At 44.0% G+C, this 16,409-nt stretch overlaps 1 protein-coding gene and 1 long non-coding RNA gene across 4 annotated transcripts in view; one reads left to right on the forward strand and one right to left on the reverse strand.

The window, feature by feature from the left end:
* The window catches only part of PRELID3A (PRELI domain containing 3A), a 274,440-nt gene extending 271,931 nt beyond the window's left edge, over positions 1 to 2,509 (reverse strand). For 2 of the 3 annotated variants that reach the window (XM_069620838.1, XM_069620837.1), the window contains exon 1: positions 2,270 to 2,509. In XM_069620838.1, the coding sequence (XP_069476939.1) occupies positions 2,270 to 2,301 (32 nt within the window). In that variant the 5' untranslated portion in view covers positions 2,302 to 2,509. The remainder of the gene's footprint in view (positions 1 to 2,269) is intronic. The other variant, XM_069620839.1, reaches the window with a different exon arrangement.
* A 537-nt stretch (positions 2,510 to 3,046) lies between these two features.
* Positions 3,047 to 8,368, forward strand: LOC138497389 (uncharacterized). Its single transcript, XR_011278571.1, has 2 exons — positions 3,047 to 3,145; positions 7,949 to 8,368. It is a non-coding gene; the product is annotated as an uncharacterized lncRNA (long non-coding RNA).
* The last annotated feature ends 8,041 nt before the right edge of the window (positions 8,369 to 16,409 follow it).

Raw genomic sequence — 16,409 nt, forward strand, 5'->3', positions numbered from 1 at the left:
TGTCTTTGTTTTGTTCACATATGAGGCACTCACACTTGCAGAACTAAAATGTGACGATTCTGGGGTAGAAAAAGCAAGTGGAGCTTCAGTGACTCCAGTGAACTGTGTCTCTCCAGATGTTTTGAACTAAAGATTTCATCAGCACTACACAATATAGTCAACTTTGAAGGATCATGGAGTCGGCCTCCTTATGAGTTAGCTGGTCCGGAAACAACGGTGACGGTAAATCCGCCGCTACCGTTGTTTCTGGACCGGCTGATTCTGAGTTCTGCAGGCGGGAGGTGTCACTCCCGCTAGGTCTGACGTGGCGGGAGTAACGCCACCCGCCTGCAGGCGGAAATGGAAACACCGGCTCCATCATAGACGGAACCAGTGTTTCCATTGTCCCCATCCCCATGGAGTCCGTTGGGACTCCATGGGAATGGGGATTTACGGAATTCCGCCTCCGGAATTACCAGGTCACCGGGGTTGTAATACCCTGGTGATTCCGGTAATCACGGAGGCGGAGTGGTATTTCGGGTCCAGCGGCAGCCTGCTGGTTTTTCTGGCATGGCTACCGCCAGACTCGTAATGAGGCCCACAGTCAAAAAACACCTGGAGAGCTGCAGTTTGCAGACTCGTGGGTGGCTAAACTTTTTTTTAGCAAATGTAAATATTAATCCATAAACCGCATAATCAGATTTTTCCTTCCAAAATGTGCACATTTTTCTTTGACATAGCCCATCTTTAAATATAGATAAGCAATTTGTCATCTTTTCTGTTAATGTTGCTATAGTTGGTTGATTTGTGTATTTGTCAAATTGGTTTAAAATATTATTTTAGTATGTTGTAAGTCAAATTTATGAAAAATAGCATTATTGTAGACCTTTAAAGCCACACAATGGCTTATTTGTATTAGCGAGAGCTGAAAGATATGTGACCAAGTGTCCAATTTGCACCATGGGCTCTAATTCTGCCTACACCGATTCACTGTGGTGTGTGTGTATAAATCACGTTCATTTCATTGTGTAGTGCTTGCACACAAAAAATGAGGACGTCAAGTATGGGTTTTGTTTTGTGGAAGGAGAGGTGGGGAGGCAAGACACCTTGTGTTGTGGGGTTTTTGGAGGCAGAAATCCAGGTATGAGTCATGTGTTGTGGGGGTGAGGAGGGGGCTGGAGACATTGATCCAAGCCTGGTCTTTTGACGGTTCGGCTCATACTTGGCTGTCAGGGCTATGCCGTACTCCCTGGCTTGGCTCTAGTTCGTCCACCCCCTTCCCCCATGACTTCTCTGGCCCCGCCTCAATTTGGTAGTGGGAAATGTGCTGACAATGTAAGCAGCTTTAAATGTCACCTTATTTAAGTCAATTAACCGGTTGGACACGTCAGCCACTATATTTTTTTTCTCCACAGAATGTGGGTTTAAATAGGCTATGCCCCCTGTATTTTGGTCCGCGTACAACACCTGTGATGCTAATAGTGTGCAGCTCCTACTGGTATAGTGTTAGGGAGAGCAGTTCTGTGAACGTAGACTAGAGAGAGTCCCTGCAGTTGATGCAAGTAGTTCCGGGCCGGTTCTACAGAAAGGCAATTTTAGACAGAGCGGGCGATGGGTGGGGGGGGGGGGGGGGGGGCACCTGACAGGCCCTATAATACAGCAAATAATAGCCTGATACAAGGAAAGCGGCGGGGGCGCAAAATAGCAATAAACGACACCATTCCCTAAAACGGTCCTGTCGAAAATGAAGACAGTGGAAGCGGGGTTGGGTGTGCGCTAAATGCAATGGTGGTCGAGGATGACTTCCTCATAGGTACTCTACTGGCGGGCATCCTTAATGTCATAATATAATGATGGAGGGAAAGGCCGGTCCTCTAACGGCGATGCCGGTGGAGGGGTGGCCCCCTAACAGTGGTGTACGAGGTGTAAAAGGGATGCAAAGGTCGCGTCCCTGCAGGTGCAAAGGTCGCGTCCCTGTAGGTGATGATGGTGAAGAAGCCGGTCATTAGGGGGGAGGGAGTGGTGACGCCGAGCGGTGTCGCCTAGCGGCGAGCACGAGATGCTGCCCTCAGTGCACCTGCTGCTGTCATTGAGGGCATCCGCTCGGCTCCCCTGAAGGACGGCTGACCCAGACTTGGAGCCGTTATGTCAGATCTTCTTAACAGCCTGTCAGCGGCTTCTGTGCTGCAGCCTGCAGAGCAGGCACGCGCTGAGACGACGAGCTGGACCTGGGGGGGGGGGGTGGCGGGGGGGAACCCCAGCGTTGCCTGCATATTCTGCAGGCGCTCACCTGAAGACATGCTCCGAGCTCCAGATCTTCATGTCTGCGGGAAGACCTGTCAGTGCAAGGAGAGCAGCGCCGACGCGCGCGCCCGCATATCCTCCTTTGAAGAGAGCGCAAACAGTGCGCCGCCGCGTCTCCTGTTGCGGCCCTGCTCGCTCTGACTGGAGCGCTCCGGCCGGCGCGCGCTGGCTACAATCTCCCAGAGGGGCGCGAGCCGCGGCCCCGACGCCCGCAACGTACTCCCGTCACGCGCTCCGCCGCACGGCGCGAGGCCGAGCAGGCTGAGGGAGAGAAGCCTGGAAAGCCGAAATGACGTAAACGCGGGCGCCCGCGCCGTTGAACGCAGCCTATCTTTTCAACCCATTATCCGCGAGATTCCTAGAAATGAGATGCTCAAGGCCGTGTAAAGAATACATAAACAGCCTTTGGTGGGGAGCCACGGGAGCATCCGTTTACTTATTTATAGACGGTAGTCTAAAAACGTCAAATTCCGTTTCATGATCCACTGAAACAGGCTCGAACGGGCCTATAAGGCAATTCTATGACAAGACAGGAGGCTCATATTATGCATTACAATCTTTACTCTGAAACCACAGCAGCAAAGAAAAAACTTTTACAAACAAAAAAGTTTCAACAACAGAACTAGATAAAGTTCAATGTCAATGCATGGGGAACTCCCCAAACCATCATGGAGGATAGGTCATACCCTGCAGGGGACCAATGAGCAGGGACCCTCCTTTATATATGTCCATTACTCTAACGCCAACCCCTCTTTCTTTGCTGCTGACACCACAGAGCTAAGTCACCCCTTTCAGTTGTGTCTTACATTGTTTGTCAGTAGTAGGCTTTATTAGTTTGAATATGACATATATTATTTATATGGTAAATATGTGTTAATTACCTTTTATTATAAAGGAATTTGTGTATTTGATACAATGTATCTGGATAGCCGCGTGCGGCCGTTGGTTTCATTTTGGTGTCTTTCAAAAAGAAAATATGTATTATGCTCATACTTCCTGTTTCAGCTGAAGCAGTGGTGCAATGGTTGAATTTCGGACTACAGTCCATGAGGTTGTGAGTTCGAGGGAGCTCTCTAATTTATTTCTTCTTTAAAAATTTCTCGCGCTTGTAAACTCAGGTGTTTCTAGTGCATTAATCAACTCGCTCCCGGCGTGCGCGAGAGCAGTGTTGTTTACACTGTTCCCTCTTCATTTCGCCTGTTTGAATTAGTGCCCCTTGACAGATTTATGGTCACCTGGGGATTCCAGGTGCTGCAGGCTTTGGGTTCGGCCTGCCCCTGTGGCTTATGTTTGTAACAAAAGCCTCTGTTTCAGTACTGAGCCAAGTTAGCTCAAATATAGAGCTGCAGGTCTCCCATGCAGGAAGACCTGGGGTTCGCGGCCGACCAGCGCATGTTTATTTGTATATTTTAAGATTAGATATTTTAATTGTTATATTTTAAATAATTGTATTTTACAATGGAGGTATTTGATTGTCACCTTTTTTGCTCAGTTGAGCAGGGATTTCCTAATGGGCATTTGGTTGGTTCATGACTTCTTCAGAAAGATTATAGCACAAACATTTTAATAGTAAAAATGTGGTTTTGTTAAATGTTTGTAATTTCGTATCCCTGGTGACACAACACATTTCCTTACCTTTAGTGCTGGAAAGAAAGAATGTTTACTGATAGACTGTGGGTTTGTTAGGTCAAAGTCTGACCATCCAGCGCAAGAGCCCGATGCACTGCCAGTCTGCAGTTTTATTTTATTTTCTTTGTTTATTTATTCATTTACTTATTTCTTAAGTTATGTGCTTTGCCTTCACTGTAGGTGCCATAAGTTCGGTTTCAGGTTCAGCCTGATTCTATTGCGAGGTTACCCCCTCGTGTACTGCTGATTATCACACCCTGCTCGGGCGAGCAGTTGGAGGTGCACTTGCTCAGTGTATCCTACCTTCAACTTGACAGTTTTCTTTTGTTTGGGTTATCTTCCCTGGAAAGGTGCAGTCACCTGCTCGGTGGCAAGGTTGCCTGGGGTTTCTGCGAGGGGTCCCCTTGTATACGGCTGTGTCCACACCCTGCTAGGGTGAGCAGTTGAGGTACACTTGCTCAGTGTTTCCTCCCTTAAAGTGGGCAACTTGGGTAATTACCTTAACTGGCATGCACCATAACCTGCTCGGTTTCAGGCTCTGCCTGAGTTCTAATGCGAGGTTACCCCCTCGTGTACTGCTGATTATCACGCCCTGCTCGGGCGAGCAGTTGGAGGTGCACTTGCTCAGTGTATTCCTTCCTTAAGGTCGGCAGCTTTGTTTAGGTGCTGCATATGGCTGACGCCATTGTTTGGTCTTGTAGGCGTGCAGTAACCTGCTCGGTTTCAGGCTTCGCCTTGTTCCTACTGCGAGGTGCTCCCTCGTGTACTATTGGTTGCCTCACCCTGCTGGGGTGAGCAGTTGAGGTGCACTTGCTCAGTGTACGCTTTGATAAACAATATGTTTAAGTGTTGACTGGAACACATTTGCGTTTTTTTCAGAATTGTCAGTGGCCCAGAAAGCTCAGTGAGTATCAGCTTATATAAGGGCCGGGGATTCGGTCCCCTGTGAGGGCGTAACCCCTCTTCTTTGGATATTTTATATATATTTCATATATTATATATTCTTTATTTATTAAGTGCTTTAAAGAAAAGAGTGTGGAAGTGGTTGTAAACAGACCCATATGGGGTTGTACCTTCCTCTCTAACCATCTATCTGGTGTTATCATTCATCTTTTAGTTAAAAATTCTGTCACCCTTTACCTTAGTTAGTTTCAGGACAACTCAGTCCTTTCCTTAGGTTTTGATTCCCGACCTCAATTGCTCCACCCAATACCAGTGCTGATTAAGCTACAGTATTTTCTCTCAACATAAGGAAGAATAAAGATGATGCGTTATGCCTCTATTGAGGTCTGTAGGGCTTAAGGCTCTCTTTAGTGGGGACGTTTGTTCTCCCCTACTTTTGTCCCATTGGACATTCCTTATTCTTTTGGTTTCTGGTGGAGACAGGGTCAGCTCGAGGGTAACCGTTCAGTTTTTTACATGACAAGTTGAGCAACCATGTTTTACTTGGATGGAGTGTTTGGAAATACTTGATGGCATCAGTTAGACGAGTTGCCAAATAATAACTTGCTGGCGCCTGCCTCATGTTTTTCCTCCCAAAGCTTGGCCTATGGTTCAGCTAACCGTCTAACAGTGTGTTGCAACTTCTCCTCTGCTCGAGGAGTACACGCAGGCTTCTGTACCCTCATGAGCGTTGCTTAACCTCTTTAGAGTGCTGTTTTCATATCCGTGCTGACCGTTCTGATACAGGTTCCTAATTTTGGAAAGGTCTACATCAGTCTTTTATCCAGCTGAGATCGATAAGTGAACACCTCACACCACACAACGCTCGTAGTAGTGTTAAGCACCACTCATATACCTGAGGGTTCGTAGTACTGTATAAGTACTGTTTTGCTATGGACAATGTGCTTAGTTTTTCCTTCCCCTGATTCCCTTAGTGGCCAGTCAGCCTCACATGAATACAGTGACTCAGACCTCAGGGTTTGAGGGGACAGTGGTCCCAGATTTCTTCTCAACCTTGCATTTACAGGGCATTGATAATTATCCAGAGTTCTTTCCCCCTCATTCCCCTTCCTGCCATCCTTGGGGGAGATTGCATCATAATATTACGCCTCTGGGAGTATCCAATGGTTTCAGTTTTCCTGCCATCCTTGGGGGAGATTGCATCATAATATTACACCTCTGGGAGTATCCAATGGTTTCAGTTTTTTCCTTTTTACAGGAGTTCTGGCGGGTGACCAGTGCAGACTCGCACTGAGCATTTCCCTCCCGTCTGTTACTTTCCTTTGTGCTAATCTCTGGTATTTCAATAAGTTAACTGGAGTCTGTCCAGTCAGGGGATTGGTTAGAGGCGCTAGTGGGTATTTATTTCTCTTAACGGTGTAAAGCGGGGCTTTAATGTGGTCCTCAGGGTAGTTTTCTTTCTGGATTGCAAGGTTTTTCCTTTGGATAAGTGGGGGAGGTTTCTCCTCTTTTGGGAAGGCTCAATATCCCTTGGTAGGATAGAGGGGTCTGGGAGTGATACTATCCCCCATCCACGTTATGACCCTCTATCACGATGCGTTCCAGAGTCTATACATTAACTTTCAGACGGTGTCTGCCGCTACGATTACCAGAGTGCTGGGATATATATTTGGTTGATGACTTGATTATCATAGTCACCTGCATGGCAGGTGGACCTTTGGGGTTTTCACAAGAGTTTGTTTGCAGTAAGGTGCCAGCTCAGGGTGCTGTGAGCTTCAAAGATCTGCAAATTGGCTGAAATATAGGTTGGACCTCTTCTGGTGTACACCTTCAGTTTAACCATTTAGTGATCAGTTCTTTGCAGTTTAGAGTCTTGCTAAGATTTTGGAAATTTGGTGTCCTCCTTCGGTTACTTTTGATCCGCTAGGGGATTTATCACCAGGGAGGAGGGATCAAGGTTCAAGCACCGGGCATACCTACAAAGGAGTTTAGATATCACTATAATGGTAGTGATTGGATGTCGGATACATTTTTTCTTCTTGCCAAGTTTGGCCTCTTAAGGATCAGGTTTATAATATCTGCCTTTTGTCATGGTAGCAGAGTCCTTCTTCAAGAGTTCGGGAGGTCTGAGGGTCTCCGTGTTGGCGGTTTGACGGGTTTAGCTTCTCAGGTGGGGCCCTCTCTTCCATTCTGCTTCTGCCTCCAGAAGACTTCCCTCCTTAGTATACACATATGTCTGAAGACAATTGTAGATTAATTCTATTGCTTTTCAGCTCCGCTCAGGATGGATTGTCCTATTACAAAATTTATAAAAATGATTTTTTACTCCCATTTTACCCTTTTGAAGATTTGTCTTTCCCTCTTGGTTCCCCGGTGTAGTTCTGTGACATGCCCTGTTTCTAATGCGATATCTTCCTTTAATGCATGGGATGGAACCTATAAGACTTTCACCCCTATGGGGTACTTTTCTTTATCTCCAGGAGAGCTAGGTGTTTGTTTTCATTGGTTTGCTTTCTAGGTCCCCAAAAATGGTACGAATTTAAGTGTTTTGAATATTTGATTGAACAACATAGGTGTTTATTTCAGATGGTTTTGTCCTAACCTATTAGTATAGGAAAACTTTGTTCAATGTTTTCCCCTCTTTTAACCAGTTGGTTTTGGTGGCCTGTAAGGAACGCTGGATTTGGCACATTCCTGTTTTTCTTGCAGTGGATTTGACTTTGCCTTATAAGACAGCTTTTCGGGCAACCTAGTCTTGGGCAATTCTCTGATTGGTCAACAGATTGATTTAATGAAAGCATTTAAAAAATGTTACCTTTCCTTTAATTTTATTATATTATCTATTATATTGGATCATTTTGTACTTACTAATGAGATGCAAGGGCTTTGAACTTGCATAATATGAGCCTCCTGTCTTGTCATAGAATGACTAATCCCCCACACTAACGTGAGATGGGGGTTTAGATTCTATTAAAGACAAGGAGGCGATTATTATCCCTCCCACCCACCCTGGATATGATATGATATGATATGACAATTGTGATACGCATGTACACAGGTGGTTCAAGTGAGAACATTCTTTGGTTTGTTGTTCTTCCCAACCACCCACCCTTCTTGCTTGTTGTTCTTACAGGTACGAGTTGAGGTTCTGCTCAGGAGTGTGGATCGCAGTTACAAGTTCTGGAGTGCGTGATTTCGGGTGAGAAGTCCTATCCAGAAGAACTTCTTCATTGCTTCAGGCTGCGGAAAGGTTGAGATCTCCGGTTTCGCTGGATCCTTTTTCTCTGCGCTACGCAGTTCAACCGTTCCATTGGGCGTCTGGTGCAAGTCAGCTGCAGAAAGAGGGGTTGGCGTTAGAGTAATGGACATATATAAAGGAGGGTCCCTGCTCATTGGTCCCCTGCAGGGTATGACCTATCCTCCATGATGGTTTGGGGAGTTCCCCATGCATTGACATTGAACTTTATCTAGTTCTGTTGTTGAAACTTTTTTGTTTGTAAAAGTTTTTTCTTTGCTGCTGTGGTTTCAGAGTAAAGATTGTAATGCATAATAATCGCCTCCTTGTCTTTAATAGAATCTAAACCCCCATCTCACGTTAGTGTGGGGGATTAGTCATTGTGCAATGCCCGAACCAGAAATACAAAATGCTAGTGTGGACCCGTTTTTTTGGTCAAAGTGGGCCGCTTTTTGGGCCCACTTGTGCCAGTTATGATAAGTTACTTGCCCATGCGGCTAGTAGTTTTGACCAGTGTTACTGAATGAACATTCTTTAAAATACACCATTTGCTATAACATTTTTATAAACGACCTCTCCCCTGAGTAGTACTCAAACAGTCTGTCAGAAAAGGAATGGCTTGCCATTTGCAATGGTGGGCCACTTTCTCATTGGTGACCGAGACAATTCTATGCCCCAGTCTGACCCTGCTCTGAAATATTCATCTCATCCAATGTAGTTGAAGGGGAGGTTCAAGTTGGGACCAATAGTGCCTCAAATGGACATGTTGTTCTGTGGGATGCCTCCAGCTACATGGAGTCGTCATTGGTGGGATCCAGCCCTCTTCGCACACAAACACTTCCCTCTCAGAACATTTACCATGAATACTCTGGGAAATAACTCAAGGGAGGAGCGTTTCCTATAATGTTACAAGCAAAGCATAAAGGCCACACTTCTTTTAAAACAAAAAAAAGTACTTAAATATTTCCTGCAGAGTCCATTCTTAACAAGCGAGTTCAACAGAGCTCCTGATCAGCTGCTGAAGTGGTCTTGTGCTTTCTGCCTCTGCTCCTAACAATCTTAGTTCCAGCATTGGCAGCACCGCCCTGTAAAATCAGTCAGAATGCACTAAAATAAATGAAGGTTGCAAATGTCTTTCCTCGATCTGGGGAGACCTTTTTTGTCGGATCCCAGAACAGCGTTTTTCAATGGGATAATCACTTTTAAAAATGCTTTGTGAATCAGGCCTACTGGCCCAGATTAGGAACATCATTCTGACCTTTTGCCACATATCCTCCCTAAAGCTAACAAAGGAAACAGCTAATCATTGCTTAACACGTGTGAGCCTTCAGCTTCTACCCCTGACACCTACGGGTGAGTGGTGCGTTAGAAAAATTAAAATAAATAAATAACTGATTACCTGCTATCCCCTCTATGTACCATGATTCACGTTGTCAGTCTTGTTTTTGTCTTGTGTGCACCCTGAGACCCATGGGTGAGTGGCGCGTTAGAAAAATTAAAATAAATAAATACAATAAATAAGTGTAGCTATTAAGTCAGCCCATGACAGATGAAAGCTTTTCATCCACAGCTGCATTTCTTCTTTGCAGTCTGACTTTGCAGTTTTCATTTTTTCTGTAATTAATATGAGACTACAAAATACCAGAATGCAAAAATAAAACGTAGAATTGAGGAGTTACCCGAAAAAAGGAAAGCTTGAGATCTCTTCACGTGTCAAAGCTGTGTGGTGTATAGATGGAGAATGCATGTTTCCTAATGCACATTGACAAGGTGTTATTTTATCAATCATTCAGGCTCCTTTCCATCCTTCACACAAAGCTGTTTTTCCAGCGCCTCACATCTCTGCAGCCATGGCCTGTTTCTGAGATAGCTCGGTTAGATTCAATACCAGTATGATGTCCATCTTTTTCCCCATGGCCGCTTTAGTCATATTAAAGGTTTGTTTGTTTGTTTGTTTTATTATTTATAATGCGCGAGCATACCCTAGGGTAACAGGGCGCAGCAGTTACATGAATATGCAAAGCTTAGTTACAACAGCGTTATTATTTACATACAGGTATTAAATACAAGGTATATACAGAATAGGTGCTATTACAGACGGAAGGTACAAGAGGAAAATATGATACATATCATTTGTTTACATCAGCAATATATACAGGTGGAAGTGATAATAAGGTGAGTGAGCACAGAAGTACAGTAGGGTGGAGGGGGGTTCGGGATGCCTGGCTGCTTATTAGGTTTAGTGATCATTCGCTTTCAGCCACATGATGGTGTTGGTCCTGAAATTTTGATAGGGGAGGTCAATTCTCAGTGTAGGAGGTAAGGAGTTCCATAATTTGGCTGCTTTCACCAGGAAGCTATTACCACCGATGGTGGAACGATTGAAGTTAGGAATAGAAAGGCAGTCTTTGTAAGCTGTTCTGGAGGGTCTCAGGGAGGTCTGTCTGTGGAATCTGTTCACCAAGTAGATAGGTGCAGCGTTGTTGAGGGATTTGTGTGTGAGTGACAGGGTTTTTAGGAGTATTTTGTCATTAGTAGGGAGCCAGTTCTTCTGTCGGCTACTCTCAGCGATGTGGTCTCTTTTAGAGATGCCTAATGCCGCTCTAAGGGCATTATTTTGTAGGGTTTGGATTTTTCTAATGGTGGCTTTGGTGGACCCTAAATAGAGGGCGTTGCAATAGTCCAGGTGAGACAGGATGAGGGCTCCGGCCAAGGTCGTGCAACTAGAATCGGATATAAATGGCTTGGCTGTGCGGATTAATTTGCACGTGTAAGATGCTAGAGAATTAACCTGTTTGGCAAAAGTGAGGTTTGCGTCTAGGTAGAAGCCCAGCGTTTTTACCTCTTGTCCTACTTTGATGCTGTAGCCATCTGTAATGAATGAGGAGTAGTAAGGTTCTAGTTTGTTTAGGCTAGAGGTGGTGCCCAGGATGATGAGTTCGGTTTTATCATCATTCAGGCATAGTCCATGTGTGGCCATCCATGCCTGAATGATGATGTACACTCTATTCACCAAGGCCAAATCTGTTTCATAATCCCCAGAAAGCGGGAGGAGGATCTGGGTATCATCTGCATAATTAGTGTAGATGATACCAAGAAAGTCCAGATCATCGAAAAGGGGCTTGGTAAAAATATTGTACAATGTGAGCGAGACACAAGAACCCTGGGGCACACCACAGGTGATTGGTATGGGGTCGGCAGCTGCTGGGGGCGAGAAGACCCTCATGGTTCTACCATTTAGGAAGGATCTAATCCAGGTAATTGCTTCATCGGAAAAGTGGGCAGCTGTGTTAAGGTGGTTGCATAAAATAGTATGGTCGACCAGGTCGAATGCCGCCGATAGGTCTAGGAGGAGGAGAAGGGCAGCTTTGCCAGTGTCTCTAGGTTATATTGCAGCAAGCTTCTATATGTCTCCTCTACCTTGAATTTCCACGTATATACATTTACTTTGCCTCTTCTCACTTGTTTCTTTGATACTCATGAGTTCTTCAGACTTAATGACATGTTTCTCTTGTTGCTTCAGTTACATCTCTTCTTCTTTTGAATATTCAAAGATTGTTTCAGTGCGTACATGTGTCTTTACTTCAAGATGTCACTCTGCAGCTGTTAATGGTCATTGCAGTATGTCAACATCTGTCTACTGTCTCAGTACGAGGGTACATTTGATACAGTTGTCTGAGTGCATAACGTCTCTCATACACTTGATGCGGCATCAGACAATGCCTGGTGTCATATAAACGACTCTTTCACTGTCGTTCCAACATGACGGAGGTGATGGGGTGGAGCTAAACAATGACATATTTGTTTGCTCCTCTACAGAACAGAAGCTCACTGGTAGCAAAGTGGAATCATAAAATTAGGAATATAGTAGGTTTGCCAAACTGGGATTATACTGGGCATGTCTAACTGGGAATACACTGGTTTGTCAGATTGGGTATAAACTGGACTGTCAAACATGCAGCGCACTGACACTGTAAAACGTAAAGTTTATTGGGATTTTGAGACTATAAAAATACAGGGATTATCCAATTGTGACTGTACCTGGATTATGCAGATTGGAGATGTTCTGGAATTTTCAAACTATGAATATATCGAGATTCTCACACAGGGAATATATTGTGGTTTGGAGGACTGCGGATTTAGTGTGGTCATCTAATCATATCTCTGAAACTTCTATTATACTATTTCATAACAGCATTATTCAATATGATGCTTGTTCAAATCTAGAATGGTTTCATAATTGTATAATTAATTGTTCCATGACATTGGTTTTCCTAATTGTATAATAGCCAATGGATAGTAAACGTATATTTTAACAGCTTCATTATGCACACAGTGACAGAGACATACACTATATCCGATTCAGAATATTCTTGGAAATCTGAATATGTTGTTTTTCCCACTATCACATGTCTATTTAAAGAATTATACAAAAAATGAATATTTCAGTTCAGTATACGTCCTCACTCCTGCAGGGGGGGGGGTTGAGGATAGCTTACAGTTGACACCCACCCCTTATAACACATAAAATTCAATGAAACAATGGAAGAAAGAAAAAGAGCTGTTGTTGGTGTGAGAACATGAAGGAAACCAATAACTGAACTCACCCAATTTAAAATCTAATGTCAAATTATGCTGCATGGGTTAAATTTATTCTAATATACAAATGTATATTCCCATCATGAAAAAGAAGGAAAGGAGGAACTGGATCATTTCCTCATTCACTTCTGACATATATGTAATTTGGCTGAAGGAACATATACCCACATTTGTAAAAGATAAAGAGTGATGGGCCAAGAATGGATTTTGTAACCAGGACAGAAGGGACCAGAGCAGAGGAACACCTTCTTATATGGATCCAAGGGGGCTGAGGTGAGTCAGACGACCTGGATGCCTAGTACCTCCTGAATGTCAACCAGTTGACAGCAGCAACAAAAGAGAAGACCTGAGACATCCCCAATGCCTCAATACTGGCCAAGAAATTGTATCCAACAAACCAAAAAACAATAAGTACAAAATAACCATTGTTTTTAAATGTAATTCAACTATCAATAGAAATCTGAAAAGGGTGAGGGAGGGGACAGAACAGGCATTTTTGTCCCATAATTAATTAAAACAACTCTTTCCCTGGGGTTGTTTCAGAAAGTATAGTAGTCCATGGAGCCTGTGGTTTCTTGATCTAATTATTTAGCAAAGCATTTAAATATGACTGCATGAAACCACCTTTTATGATGAAATGCAATTAAGTTGAATACTTCCCAAAAAAGAGGAGGCAGGGATAGATTTTTATATTAAATTTGACTTTCGAAACCGTGTGTTCAAACTGTTACATTACCTGCAGGCTCTTTTGACCTTTTAAAAAAAAGCAACACAATTTGAAACTCATCCCTTCATTTATTCACAACTTAAAAATCCAAACCCATTCCAATGTATTTGTCCACGTGTTCTGAATGGGAACCTCTTTCATTCCTCAAAGATACAATGAAGTCACATTCATTTCTTTGACATTCTGAAAATAGCATAAGTATATTCTTTTTAACAGACCAACAGAATATTTCCGTCCTATTCCCAAGTTCTTGTTTGAAACCATAATGGCCAATTGGTTATTTTATAGAAATGTGATTTTCTATTAGAATTAGTTATACATTGTATGAAAAAATGCCTAGCACATTTTTTAGAATACTAATTCATATTTGTTTTCTATGTATGGATGTCTGTGTGAGTATTCAAATGGACGAGTTACTGGTAAATGAAAATGGAAGTGAGACAAAAGTGGGCAGGCAGCAATGCATTCATTTATATTATAGTCTGAATGAATGTTTTAACTTTTGTGGTGATAAACACAGCTTTGTGAGTTGGAGGACCACCATGATTTCCCTCATTTATAATTTTAAATAAAACCAAACTCTTTCCTGTCACAGATTGTGGGTTCGGGATTGGTGCATTGTCTGTGTGTGGGAGGGGAGAGGAGAGGAGTGGAGCAGCATTAGATCAATGTAATTTCTCCATAACATATGAACCACTGTAAAAGTAAATATATATTCCTTAGACATTTCACTACAGACCCCAGGGCATCCACCTAAAATGGGCAAACCGCGCTCTGTATATAGTTGGAATGATTGTGCATCCGCCCCTTCCTAATTTACGGTCTTTTCTTTAAACTGCAATTCTTTTCACAATGTTCTCATGCCTATGGGATATAATATCAAAAAACGAATGAGCAAGGTCAGGTCAATCTCTGCTGAAGAGTAACCACTGCTACACCCTGAGTGGGTGACCCCTTGTATGGGTGGTCACAGAATTCTCATGAAACTGTTCTTCTGCACAAAAGGGTTTTATTTTGAAGTGCAGTGGTGTAGTAATACATTGGTATTTTTCAAAAAAACATAGGACAATCACATTTGAGGACATACAAAGTGTAGTACCTAAGTACGAATGATCAAGTAGTCAATATTTGAGACATCTACTTGTACAGTTTGTTCATTCTCTATAGGTTCCTTGGAAAGGAAGCTTAGAGAATTCAGTGGAATCATAAACAGGTGGGGGGCCCATAGAGTGTGGGCACAATCAAGAGTTGAACAACAACATATAATACATGTCAACATGACAGTGTTTCGGCCATTTTGCGTGGAGCTAGGTGAGCTCTAATGGTGTAGGCCTTCATCAGGACAGGAGTGGAGGGTCCTATGTGGTCGAATCCGAGGAGCTTAGTGGCTCAGATTAAGAGGTGGAAGGATCCACTTCTTTAGGATGCAGTCGTCATCTTGTCAACAGGCACAGTCACGTCTATTGTCAGTGCATTCAGCTGCCAAGAACGTTGAAGCAGCAGTGTGACGTCTCCGAGAATGCCCTTGGAGGACCGATGTCCAAGGTATGAGAATTGAGAAGGGGATTTAGAATACATGTGTGCATTTTAGCCAGTACGAAATGAAGGTAGGGGCAGCTCTGTCCCTGCTAGCAACCCATGGAGATCTGGCTAGTGGATGGGTGCTGTGATAGGCTGTCGGGAGAGTATGTGAGTCAAGAAGACTGATTATGTGCCCAGCTGGACCAAATTATTTTCGTGGGACTCAGCTGCATTCTAGTAGCAAAGGTGATGTGCGATATGAGATTGAATAGTGAATTATTGCAGGTGTATGTGGGTGGGTGACCATCCCCCGGAAGGGATGTGGCTATATTCCATTGAGATGGAGTGCTATACATACCAAAGAGTCAAGTCTGCTATCTAGGTGTGATGTGGATAAACAGATCGTATCATTCAGATCGACTAAAATCCTTTTTGTGCATGATAGGTACTGTCTTGTTGTCTCCTCAAGTGGCTCATCAGTGCCCCCACCTACCTCTCTGGGGGCAATAGTTTGCCCAGAAGGTAGACTAAGTCAGTCAAAGGAAGAGCCAGCTCTTAAGTGTCTTCCAAAAGTCAAGGTGATCGTCTATGCGGCAGGATGCTAAACGGGGTCGAGTTCCAGATGGTGGGAGCTTGGATGGAGAAAGAAGAACCCCCTATTCTGGTATATTTAGCGACTGGGATGACAAGGAGGAGAGCAGTGCCTGATCTCAGGTTTCTGGGTTGGCCTGTACAGTTGGTGCTTGTGTTGTAGATATTCTGGTCCAGTGTTGTGCAGAGCACGTTGTGTGATGCACATTGCCTTGGTGGTGGATTGTCGCCAGAATGACAGCCAGCGAAGGACACAAAGGGCGGGCGTGATATGTTCTCTGTGGCCAAGGGCAAGAAGGAGACTTGCTACAGTGTTTTGAAACCATTGGAGTTTTCTAAGTTGTGATGCGTGGGTGCAGAGGTATAGAGCGTTGGCATAGTCTAGGCAAGAGAGGACGATGGCAGTGATTGCGGCGACTCTGTGTGGGAAGGTCAAGTAGGGGAAGATGCATCATAGAAGGCATAGGTGTGTATAGCAGGATTTTGACACTGAGTTGATGTGAAGTGATTGGTTCAGGTCTAAGTCCATAGGGCATCCAATATTCTTTACTGTGTTGGAGGCAGAAGGGGTTGGGCCTAGGGAGGCAGCCACAGATCATGATTCTAGATTTTCCGGGGTTGAGAAGAAGGTGGTTAGCAGTCATGCAGTGGTTGATTTCTATGAAGCATGATGAGAGGTTGAGGGTGAAGTTGGAAGGGTCATTTGGAATTTTGAAGATGATTTGTGTGTCATCTGCATAGTTGTCGAAAGACAAGCTGTGTGACCGGATGATAGCATGGGAGGGGACTCAGGTAGATATCAGAGAGTAGAGAAGAGATAGAGGTGCCCTGTTGGACGCCATGAGTAACAGGGCGGGTAGTCGAGGAGAAGAGAGGCATGTGTATTATTTGGGATCTGTTGGAGAGGAAGGAGCAGATTCA

Source organism: Ambystoma mexicanum, chromosome 5q (genome assembly GCF_040938575.1).
Source record: "Ambystoma mexicanum isolate Mex_15411 chromosome 5q, UKY_AmexF1_1, whole genome shotgun sequence".
Taxonomy (NCBI): domain Eukaryota; kingdom Metazoa; phylum Chordata; class Amphibia; order Caudata; family Ambystomatidae; genus Ambystoma; species Ambystoma mexicanum.